The sequence below is a fragment of the Hylaeus anthracinus genome, unplaced genomic scaffold (genome assembly GCF_026225885.1).
Source record: "Hylaeus anthracinus isolate JK02 unplaced genomic scaffold, UHH_iyHylAnth1.0_haploid 11985, whole genome shotgun sequence".
Taxonomy (NCBI): domain Eukaryota; kingdom Metazoa; phylum Arthropoda; class Insecta; order Hymenoptera; family Colletidae; genus Hylaeus; species Hylaeus anthracinus.
In genome coordinates, this window is record NW_026534333.1 from 7,830,699 (window position 1) to 7,843,692 (window position 12,994).

General features: G+C 38.0%; 1 protein-coding gene across 7 annotated transcripts in view; it reads left to right on the plus strand.

Annotated features, from left to right (window-relative positions):
* The window catches only part of LOC128887275 (collagen alpha-1(XVIII) chain), a 237,746-nt gene that overhangs the window by 208,393 nt on the left and 16,359 nt on the right, over positions 1-12,994 (plus strand). For 5 of the 7 annotated variants that reach the window (XM_054142984.1, XM_054142982.1, XM_054142986.1 and 2 more), the window contains exons 6-10: positions 4,325-4,441; positions 9,028-9,109; positions 9,517-9,611; positions 12,174-12,326; positions 12,616-12,813. In XM_054142984.1, coding sequence (XP_053998959.1) covers positions 4,325-4,441; positions 9,028-9,109; positions 9,517-9,611; positions 12,174-12,326; positions 12,616-12,813 — 645 coding nt within the window. The remainder of the gene's footprint in view (positions 1-4,324; positions 4,442-9,027; positions 9,110-9,516; positions 9,612-12,173; positions 12,327-12,615; positions 12,814-12,994) is intronic. The other 2 variants (XM_054142987.1, XM_054142988.1) reach the window with 1 other exon arrangement.

Consider the following 12,994-nt stretch of genomic DNA (forward strand, 5'->3'; position numbering starts at 1 on the left):
TGCATTGCGAAGACGATTATTCTTGAATTCCTTACACTACTGAAATTTATAATACACAACACCAGACTACCAACACTAAATATGGATAGCAATTTTCTTTATTTCACCGTGTAACAGTTGCTTCCTGTTTCCTTCCGAGAGCCAGTGGACCTCCCGAGGGTCCGGGAGCCGCAATCCTAGAAACGCCATGACTCGCGCCTACCATATTTATTTTTAATCAGCGTTGTTGTTTCCGCGCCGTGCTCGAATCTCGCCCGCGACACCGGAGACGCATCCACCAGATTGTCAGTTTAATTCAATTATTCAGAAACGACCCGAGAGTTCCAGAAAGTGTACCCCAGTCGACGTTCTTCTTCATCCCGAGTGCATACGTTGTTTCTCGTGTCGCTTTCGCTCGCCTCCCACCCCCCACCCCCCACCCCAACCCTCGAAACAAAACGTAAATCTGTACGAAAGTGGCTGGATCCGCGGATACGTGAAAATCGAACGCAGAAATCCGGGTTTTTCGCATGAGAAATCTCGAGTCTTTGGTAACCAGCGACGAAATATTGTCTGACGAATGCCTCTGCGTTCCGTGTTGACTCGTCGCCCCCACGGTTCGCGAAATCGCGTGGCCGATATTTTGTCTCGCGGCGCGTCGTCGAATATTTTTTGAATTTCCCCGTGATTGATCGGGGTCGAGGGTTCTTGTCTCCTTCGAGAGCGCGGCACTCAAAGGTACGATTTTTCGATATCCGGAGGTAATTCCGAAAAAAGCAGGTCGCGCCAGTCGTAATCGATGAGGTATCGCCGCATGAGAAACTCGAAAACATTTAAAACAACCCCGGCCAACGAGAGCTACAAATTTTCAATCCAGCGAAAAACCGGCGGTCCATTGATTCCGCTACGTCCCTATATTTTCCTGGTATTGTTGCTAACGTCGCTCGAACGTTGAATAACTATCGTCGTAGTACTGAATTTATGTTTACGTTACTGTCTTTTTGGACACGGCGGCTCAAATTATTTCGGGTTTTGTAACTGTCATGGGAATTGCGAAATTTTAATATACAGGGAAATTTGAGTTGTTATATTGTTCTGTATCGACGGGGTACGATTACGTGTATTGATTTATTTCTGGCGTGTGTATCTAAACGCATTTCGGATTATGAATTTTCGGTACTTTTAATCTAAAGTGTTACATGTTTCGTGATTAATGTATATTGCTGAACTAATTTGAATGTTAATGTTTGAATGTCGAAAGTAATATACGTTGAATATATTTAGAATATACAAATACTGTACATATACATACGTATACATAACGTAAATTATTTATCACAATTATTTTGGCACAATTAATTATGGAACTTAATTACATTTTATATTAATGCCCTGATTACATATATGAAATTCACAAACAAACCTAACATTGTAAATGCAACAATGAATGGTGATCCGTTGATTCTAGTACAGATTAAATTTTAGGATTAGCGGGAATATTGAAACGCAAATTGATAGAAGATACGAAATCTCGAGCTCTCATAGGCAAATTAGATAAATCTGTTACGATCGAAATTGAAATATGTTACGTCATTGTGAAAGCGTGACATGAATTATATATTGGGACACACCGTAGGAATTCTCTCGTGTATCGCACGTCAATACGTAATACGTAGTTATTAGGAGTAAATTAGGTGTTAATCGAGTTTATCGGACAAATTGAATAAAATTGTTACGATGAAATAAGGAATTGGCTTATTTTAAATGTAATCATAACCAATTTTTAAGTCGATCGCAAAGATCATTTCCGCAAATGGAGGATTTCTCTGTAAACATTACCCAATAACCATCAAAGAGATACACTCTTTGCGTTTCGAGATACGCCAGCTATTATTTGATAATGCTTGGCAATCGCATACTTTTCCGATTGTCCTCTCTTCGAGGCACAATGCATTAATAAACTTTAATCCGCGGTATTGAACATACTGTCATTGAAAGCGTCTCTGCGAAACGCGCGCAGAATTGATGCTGGATCTTCGGCATTTGAATAATTGAAAAGGGCTCACGCCAGATCTGAAATCGCTGGAATGAGATTAATTAAGCTCGCTCGGCTACTCTGCGCGTGTGCGAGATGACAGCGGCCGCGTTAATGCTATGTAAAGTGCATTATATACATACATAAACACGCGCAACTACGGGCACGTTTAATTGGATTATTTTCTAATTTCAATCGGGACTTTCCTGCTATTTCGTTCCCCCTGTAAATCCGTTCGATGAATGCGCATCGCTTAAATTCACTCCTTTAGAGACGCCGGTTAAATCTGATCGAATAGTTTAATTACGTTTAATTAATTCCGGTGTAATTAACACAACGTTGTAAAATTTCCATCGAATGAGACGTTTGAATCGCGACGGGTTTCAGACGCGTCGTAATCGTTCTGAGCCTGATGCGGCATCTCGAATTCGCGTTTAACCGATCCTGGGAAACATTTAAAAGAATCTTAACAATTTCAGATTCGTAATTCCATTCCAAGATTAATGCTCGCGCATATGGAAATTGCACACGATATTCAGTTGTTAGTGAGCAATTTCAGGAAGGTCTTCATCATGTTAAAATAATTGGACTGCTCATAATAATGGGAATCCTGTGTGATACTAATGAGATTGCATGTACAATAGAACTTCAATATTCGCAACCCCTTATGACTGCAGAACTTTGTTCGTTGCTTTGTCTTCACAAGTAGAATGAATTTCAATACTTGCACCAATACTTTAACCCGTTTTACGCTGTCTGTGTAGATTCTACTATATTCGGAATACTATGCACAAAGCATTCTTTCTACGCAAGAAGTTCCTTAAATGTAGTTACTAAAAAATCACAGGAAAAAATGTTTGTCTATACTCCGTATTAGATGACAAATAATCTATTTATAAAAATGTATGCTATTGCTATTTCTACAAAAATCAAAAGAAGATATAGATAACACGGAGGTGTTGACATCACACTTACGAATATAAATTGCTAAATAAACCCAATTCAAGGAAAAATCATTTTGGAGGTGCTCCCTTCCCTTCAGTAATGATTAAACTGTCGTAAAGATATCGTAAGACGTTAGAGTACGTTTATGAAGAAACCTGAGCGAATCCACGGAACCTTGAGTGGAGTTTCTCGAATTACTGCGGCTTCTACGTGGAATACTTGAACACCCTGTACCTTAGACCGAGCGGGACGTTGTAATATTAGGAAAAGCATGTCACGTTACAAATCAATTCCTCCTAATCCTCTTACCTTCGATTATACTTTTACGAGGGAGTTTTGGGTGGAGAAGTAAGCCCTAAGCGTGTCACATTACAAATAAATTTATTCTAATCCTCTTACCTTGGATTATGCTTCTACAAGAGAGCCCTGATAAAAGAAGTAAAACTCGCGTTTTTTATGGAAAGAGTTTTCACGGAAAAGGGAGGAAGAATTTACGTCTCGAACGGTTTCTCACGGAAAATCAACCTTTCCTTTCCCACAGAGACGTTCGCTATGATTATTGCACTGAATTAGTAAATTCGTAAACTTATTCGATGCATCGTTACTTGAGAAATTAAATTTTCATTTACAGAGCTAACCTATGAAGGGTATTACAAAGTAATAAAATATTTAACAACATAGTACTAATCAGGATCGGAAAATTTTATGGTCGCAACGATTGCTAGATTAATTATATTGCATCTGAATATAGTAACTTACACATACTAAACGAGGCCAATGAATTGGACAGCACTTTGTTTGCTTCGCTTAAATATTTTTCAAACTCATGCACTTTCGAGTTTACAGCCTGCAACACTATGTGCAGGGTCATGCAGAATATGCATCTCGTCACTCGAAGGAGTGATCCTGCAAAGATGGGACATTGAAAGATCGATATCAGGTTAAGGAGAGTATGGTAGCATGAGTAAAGGGGATGCGCAGAGTGTTGAGTAATTTTTGCTGAGTCGTAGGCATTGCGATGATCATCTAAAACGTCTAACCCAATACGAGCTTCTTCCAAAAGTGATCTTTCAATCTCCCACGTGTACCTCAGAGTATCCTCGAGACGTCACTTTACTCCAATCGATTGGATGTTTTTAATCATTCGAGTGCAGTGGTTATTTCTTCCGAAGAAGCTAAGGAAAACAAAAGCACTAACTAAAGCGATAACTAATCAGCGTTATCCATAAGCAGAATATAAATGTCATCGTCACGTTTCGACGCAGACGACGAACGTAGCAATGGATCCCCGAGGAGAAGAAAATTAATCCCAACTATAAACTCACCCACAACAGCCGAGACGCTAATGCGAAATTTCTTTTATAGTTCAATACGACGGACGAGGACTACGGATCAGGCGATTCCAGTTCTGATATCGATTTGGCCGGTTTTGGCGATACCGATTTGATCGGTTTGGGGGATATTGACCCTAATAAGATAGACGTGAGTTGCAAGACGAAACTGAATTTCGTTGAAAACTTTACTGACAATACTGTGAACTAACTAATTATTTGTTCCGCAAGTAGCACCACGACTAACCCCGATTGAATTAATACCGAGTTACTGGGTGCCCGCTAACGAGATACGAAGTTCGATGTTGCATCCTGGCAGAATCTGTTCGAAAGAATTTCGTCCCTGATGGAGAGTGAATCTAACAAGGGACTATCCAAACTAGTCGATTTTAATGCAAATTTGCAGATTTGTGGAATGGCTGATAAAAAAAAAAAAGATGTCCATTGTTTATTTGTAACTGTTCCACAAATCTGTGAAGTTTCGATGAAACGGAGGTTTGAATAAAACGATCGCTCCAGGATGAGAGAAAACTTCAATAGTCCCCTATATAATGTTTCATGCGGATGCTTGCTACCTTTCTAACTTTTGTAACCGTACTAACAAGAGCAACTGTAACTGTACGCTTGCAGGCTTTTGAATTTTTTCCTGTTTACGAAACTGATACTTCCCCTTTAACGCAACTTGATCGCCCAACGTTTGATAACAACCGGCGCTTTTATCGCGATAAAGGATTTAATTAAATTTGTTTACGTTTCCAAGTTCGTTCCAATGGAACGATGATACTTAATGCCTCGTGAATTCAATTTATTTCATTGAAAAAAAGTGTGATGTTTCTGTTTCGCTGGAAGTAGGTTGCTAAACGAGGTCGGGCAAAAGAGGTTTTCATATTCATCTTTGTTTCAGCCGTTTTTTTAAATTTATTGCGTTAAACTCGATTGCAATTATGTATTTAGATTGGAATAATTATTCGCCATTAAACGCAAGAAACAAATTATTGTATACTCCATTGCAGGTCAACTGCTGAAGATAAAATAATACTCAAAGCCAAAAGATATTTTTCTTGGCAGTAAGAACGATAGACCAGGAAAATTCCTTGTTATATATTTACTTTGCAGCAAACAATTATTTGGTTGGCTCCAATTTGTGTAATAAATGTCAAGCATAAAACTATTACTTCTGAAATATAGTTCATTGAATTTTTAGAATTTTAAACAATAGAAGAGGTGAACACTGATCCTTCTTTCTGCAGTTCTATCGATTAAATATTACTGCTTAATTTCTGCTCCCAACGAACAGAGTCCGAAGCGATCCCTAGTCCATAAATATCTTGAAGTATTTTATCCTCCGTTTATTAGATTTATTATTTCCTCACGTGAAGAGCTATTCGTGCAAAACGTTTTAATTGCAATTTGTCAGAAAGACTCGTGCTCAAGACAATTCGATGTTCTACAAAGGATTCTCTCGAAGCCTGTCTAACGTTAAAAGAACGTGACAATCTCTTTATGGGGACAACGTCTCGAATACCGTGAGATTAATCTTGGAAATTCCTGTGGAGTCTTGCATTGGTGCGCCTAAAATATCCAGGTTCTTGGGAGTCTACGAGCCTTTCCATCGTCATTATACTTAATCCAAAGGAAGTTCAAGGAACCACTATGCCACGACATCCGTTTCCCAAACTTGGTCGATCTATTAAATCTTTTGACGATTAAATTTAATGTGGTCTTAAAAGGCGGGTCTTCGTTCAATTTTCATCAAGCTTGCGAAACTCGCATTAAATCTTCAAATTTGAAACACTCGTGTAATGCAATTGCATATAAGCATCTACTTTGATATTGTTTTAAAACAGTTCAGTCCAAAATGTTTTATCCTCTAAGAAAATTTGTGATATACTTTTTGGCCGATCCTAACTCAAAATTCCTACAATAGAAAGCCTCTAAAGTCGATTGCGAGGCCCAAAGAATCCCGGTTCGATGGGTCGCGAGCCAAGGAGGAATCAGATTAACCTAATGAAATCAACGCGCAGCGAATCGTCTGGAATGTAACTCCATTCGAAGGAAGGTTCATCAAAACGCTAGTGCCTTAAAGGTATTTCCTTGGAATCATGGTCTTCGACGCGAACTCCCGCGTTAACTTCGTGCCAGAATGTATAGACGACGAACAGAGAGCAAGCTTCGTTCTGTTGAGGAATTCACAGAGGAATTGGGGAGCCGAGCGTGTCAGAAAGACGCGGGGAAGTCGGTGGGATGCAGGAGAGACAGGGCGAAGGATGCAGAGAAATAGAAATAGATAAAGAAAAAGGCAAAGACGGATAAGGGGTCGTAGAAAGCCCGGGGAGGGAAAGAGATTGAGGACGAACTTTGGCTCTTGCCACGTAACCACTCACGCTGGCAATTAGACCAGGCGATCCAGTTCTGTCGAAGTTAAACTTACCAACTGGAATTGACTTTGATTTGTCCTGCTGGCCACAGCTCGGATGCTTGAAGGATTTTCATCCTTGGATACCCTGGTACACAGTACCTCCTCGGAAGGTCGCTTATCCCAGTTATATTTGCTCGGTCCTCGGACATAAATATTGGATTAAGGAATAGGTCCGCAGCGATTCGGTTTGCCTCGGATATTGTTCGTATTATTGTTAATGATTTACGCTATTTGAAAGATTTATTCTTCTTTTACAACTTTGCATTCGTCATTTTCCATTTATAGCTAGTAATAATAAATTTAAGAACTGAAGAAATTAAAATGTCAGGTCGTGAAAAAAATTAAAAAATTGCTGATCAGATGTTAATTACTTGATCGATTTATTGAAAATACATCGGTTATAAATTTGGAGAGAAGTTCGCTAGGAATTTACGCCTTGGTACAGTATTTCGCGGTGCTAGGCACAGAAGAACGTTTCACTGAAAACAGACGTCATATATCAGACATTGAAGAAGATTGACGTTATCGATCCTATTGGCGCCTATAGCTATCTGATGAAATCACGAACTGTATGCTATCGCTATTTCTGGATGCTCAGTACCCCATTGCATATCCTAAGACACAATTTATATTTCAAACTTGCTAAGTTTACCAAGTTTTTTCTAAAGTTCTCTTAAAAGAAACTTCGTTTAGGAGTATCTAAAATATACCCAGCTGATGCTCATCATTCATTAAATATCAAGTTTCAATTTTTTGTTCTCTAAAATAAACTTTGGACCAATAAATTTATGATTTTAATATTCAATTTGGCCGACTTTCCAATGAAAAACTGAGAAGGAGAAAAAATTATTTATTAATGGGATTTCTTATTTTTAAATAACGCTCTACATTAGTGAATTCTATGTGAAGAATTCTTCGATTTTTGAATGATTAATTAATGCATTCTTCCAACTTCCCGACACCGATTCCTCGATGGTATCGGAGTCAACCGAGCCCGTTCGTGCAAACTCGTTCGTAGTTGGTATCCCTGCTAACTCAGGGAAAGCCCAGGAATTTATTTCACCCGTAAAATCCTACTTCGGAGAAAAGCTTCCAGAACGTACGGTTGGATGCAAAGGCGCAGCCGTGCATGTTGGAGCTGATCAGGATGTACGTATACCGGGTGAACGAATTCACCGGAACAGCCTGCGGTTGTATTCGTCTTTCCTCTCCTACGTGTTATTGCGATCGCCAGTTTCACATGTGGCCCAGTATCAATGCAGCGACCAGGGACACGTGTGCCCTGGTGTGTTAATAAAATTCTGCTACTTCATGCGCGTGTATTAGGAATCATTCCGTATCAAATTTGATCGCTATTGTATCGAATATTGTAGTTCAGATGGAAATAGGGGGAAATAGGATAAAAATTATATAAATTTCTTCTTATTTAACGATTACTTATATGCTTGTTACTTTGATGACGGTTCAGATGTCCATCACACTTGGAGAATTAATTAATAATACAGCGTTAAATAAAATGAAAAGAAAAGAATTCGTTATACTTCCCTAAGCTGTTTTCAAATATTCAAACTGGATAGATGTACGATTAAAAAAATTGCTCCATATTTGTCAAAAAATCGGTGATAAATAACCACCGCTGGTGGCTCAGCCCAATATATCCGCACCATTACTAATAATTATCGGAAAGTACTTAGAGCGAATATATGCTAACCGTTCCGCTTGATTTAACCGAAACTTCATTAATCACCGTCAACCTACACGTTATCATTCATTTTTCGAGAAGGAAAAAGAAGGCTTGAAAAACCGATAGTTCAATTATAAATGGTCCAATTATTCCCTTGCATGAATACCGAAAGCATATCTTATTAAATATTATAGTATATAGCCCCACGCTACTCTCGGTATCTGTTAAATAAAATACTATTTTTTAAGTACTATTTGAAATAGCTGTCGCAACAAATAACCCGCATTATTCTCACAATAGCACGCATGATTTGGTATAATGGTCTATTTATTATGTACCATTCGAAACAATATTTTACTCAGCCCTGTCGAATATGCGTGTTCGAACATAACGCTATATTAAACGGGAATACGATGGCGGATCTCTGAAAAATGGAATGATTTCGATGCTCTTCGAAGATAAATAAATCGCACCGGCGCGCGGCGGCGCAACGCGCAATCAATCACAACCATAAGCGATGAAACTCCCACGTCGTTCGTTCTCCTTTTATCCTCCTTTTCTTTTTACTGTATAACGACATATAAATCACGTTTAGTGTTCTTATTCACCGTCCCTTTTTACCATCCGTTTTCAGATCGGACGAGACGATGACGAAGACAGAAGCGAGGAAAGCAATCCACCGCCATTCATCACACCTCCTCCTCCCAATCCGGACTGTGAGTAATCGCTAAGAATTCGCGGGTTTATTTAATCGCGACTACACCGATAAGGAACAATTATTAAAGCGATCGAGTAAATGCTACGAATGGATCACTGAAGGATGCTTTTATTCGTGGTTCGTTATTCCAATGAAATTTTGCCCATCACTGATTTATATTCTCTTTTTTTTTTTTTTTTACTTATTGTAAAAAAGTATTGTAAAAAGGGTGGTACGTTTTTTCACTTTGTAGTTTAAGAAAGTAATCTTGACGGAAGTTGTTCGAAGCATCGCTGACGTCTTCGGACATACGCACTTGATTGAGTTTCTGTAAAATTCGATTTGTATACGAAACGGATCCGGTGAATGTTAATTTTTTTATTTGAATTTATGAATTTTAATTGAATAACTTTCTGCATTTCTCAGACAAAGGGCCGAAAGGCGAGAAAGGTGATAAAGGAGACAAAGGAGAGAGTGTCAGAGGACCACCAGGACCTCCAGGTCCTCCAGGACAGGATGAGGTAAATATTTATATTAATAACAGCACTATGGGAAACATGAATCCTTTCTTTTCCTTTTCAACTATTTATAGCACAGCTTCTACGAAAACATTTAAAAAATAAAAATTCGAATTCGAAAGCATCTCTAAAAAATGAAACGGACACCGTGCATAAATAACAAATATTAGTTGAAACGCAAACATAATTTTAAGAAAATAAAGCAGGGAATATTATGCAAATTGAACTGGTTCTTTAAATTTTTAACTTGATCTCGTATCATGTTTGGAGTGAAAAGTGAAAAATTAAAAATAATATGATGTTTATTAAAATCTTTAAAAATTTGTGTTTAAATTTAAAAACTATCCAATTGAAAAATACATTAGGTTGAAAATTATCTTTGATTGTGCAAGTCACTTCACACGCTAGTTACCAAATTCCATTTGCCGTGATGTAAAAAGTTAACTAAAATTAGAATTCAACTGCAAGTTGCTTTCTCTGAAACTAACCGTACGAATAGTGGTATGCGCGTAGAATGCTTTCGTGTTTGCCTAATTAATGCAAAGTGTACATAAAAAACTATGTTATATACGTATAATGAATTACGCGTATTATTAAGTCATGCCCGTAAGTAATGTGGTTTCTCTGAGGAGCGTGCAATAAACAAATTAAACTGGACACGATCTACGTACACGTACACGTCTATTTTCTACAAAAACTATAGTCAGAACAGAAACAAATAGCCACCGAAGAACACTTCCCTGATTATGAATTACGTTACGCACAACTCTGACTTTAATACCATGACGAGTTGTATCTGTATAATTGAAAGAGAAAGAGTGTACCTCGAATGTATAAAATAGAGAAAATTTCATTGCAGCAGTATGTAGTTAACAAATAAATCCAACGTGTAATAATATTTTCCTGATCCTGATTTGGTTGAACAGCGAAGCTCATTATAATTATTGTTTTTCATACGGACTAATAAAATAAAAAATAATATAATATAAATATGTATTATTTTTATATTGTACCACGTAGGTTCTATCTTTTTGTATTTATAATTTTTTTCTCTTTGAATAGAATAATGTTGTTTAAAGACGTTGTTGATAAATAATACCAGAAAAAGATGAAAAAACTTGTGAAGCACCCTGGAAAAATTAAAAATGGCCGCACGGCATTCAGGTATCATTGTACCGAAGATATCCCGCCATTAGCAATCCTTATACGAACCACAGAAGCTCCAGTTTCAATAGTTCTGTAATCAGCACACGTATAAAGACATACTGAATGCATTGCGCATATTGCAGGACAACACATTCGTATCAGATTTCGCTTATGATTATGCAATAGTGCATTGTTCCCTGAAAGAATGTCTTCTAACCCAAATACTTGCGCTTCCTGCCTTTTAAACGAATAAGTACCATAGAATTATTGCTAGAACAATTATTGCTAGAACATGAATTGGATAGTAATTGCACGTATTGAAACTGTACCCTGCTTGACAAACGATAATTGTAGGTTCCATTATGTGTGTCAGTTTATTGCGATACATGAAGTAGTAGTGATTGAATTCAGTAGTAAGAGCATATATTAAGGCGGACGATGTATAATACGTTTACTTTTGTTATCTAAAATTGCGAGTAAAGTAGTTGACTAAATGAATAAATAATTATATAAATATTTGATTGACTGAGTAACTATCTAGAACTGTTCATTTGTAGCCTACAGCCAAAGTCACTTTACAATGGTACATCTTACACAAACGTTAACTTGATAAATTAATTCCAGAATTCCATACGTTTTCCTCGTAGACAGAAACGGTTAAATCACCGCAGTTTGTCAGCAGTTGCCAGATTTCGGTTCTAAGAATCGTTCACTATGCCAGATATGTATACGTAGACACATATTTCAGCAATAATAATTCAGTAGCGTTTGTGCATACGAAACGAGCTTGAATGCATTCCAATCCGGGATCACTCATTTATCTTGTTACCCAAGCAAGCCAATTTAGTCAGAGCGCTGAAGTACTGGTAACCGCTGCATGTAACATTGATTACACAGGAACTCGCTCTCACGGTATCTTCCGAAATTATTGGTATGCAGACCCGGACACGAATGCATTTGTTTAACGCTTAATACATTCGTGCAACGAGAACGTCGCGACGTTTAAAAATAATTCACAATTGAAAGGAAAAACTAATGTGGTACTGTCGAGCGACGTTGGTTTCTAAAAGAAACTTGAGATACTTAATTTAACGTGGAATGTAAATAAAATATTTAAAAAAACGCGAGAAGGAAACGTTATACATTTTTTAATACAGCTGTGGTATTCGCAATGTAACGACTATGTTAAACAAAAATAAATTCAAGATTATGCCTAAACACTTACGAAGGTTTTCAATGATGAATATGTATAAAAATAAAGGCAACAAAATATATGTTATATTTTTAATTTTAAAGCATTTAAATTAGATTTAAGTCGGATATAAAAGAATGAACACGAAGATATAATCAGAGTCCACTACATTTACGCATTCACGAATGATTATATTATCAAAGATAAAAACAATAAAAATGCTACAGGGTCCACAAGGGAAGAAGGGAGAGCCCGGAACGTGCGCCTGCAACGCAACTGCGCTGATGGCATCCTTCACGATGCCAAAGATGATCCAAGGACCCAAAGGAGAGCAAGGACTTCCAGGTCAAGAAGGAAAGCAAGGCCAAATGGGGCTGACGGTATTGACGTTTTGTAGAAAACCAATCGCTTCCCGATAAACGTTCGACGATGTGACGGAGACTATTGAAATATGATCTGTGAAATAAACGACGTTTTCGCAAACGAACCAAAATAATTCCTCTGAACCTTTTTAAACGTATAAGCATAAGCGTACGATTGGAATTTCATGACAATGCCAGGCAAGTTTCGAGCGACTGCACGAATTTTATGGGTATTGTCTTCGCGTGAACTTGCATTTGTGGCTTTATTCGTCAGCGTGGAAATACATGATTGAAATGATTTGTACAGGGAGCAGCAGGTCCACCTGGCGAGAGAGGACTGGAAGGACCGCAAGGTGCTAAGGGTGATAAAGGAGATGTGGGAGTGCAGGGACCGGAAGGTCCTCAAGGACAGAAAGGGGAACCTGGTCGCGATGGAATTCCAGGGGAAAAGGGAGCGCAAGGACCTCCTGGACCCCCTGGAAAGGGCGAGTTCACTGGCTACGATGTGAGTAGTAATGTTTATACTAATTTTTAAATATCACGCTTAATTCTACTCCATCGTTTTTTAATGATCTATTCTGCTGAAGAGAGCCTGCTTAATATGTAGGTCGAAAAGATCACGTTTCCTTGCAAGAGATAAAATGAACAACATCTGAGTCTAATATTTACTAGGAATCCACTGATGA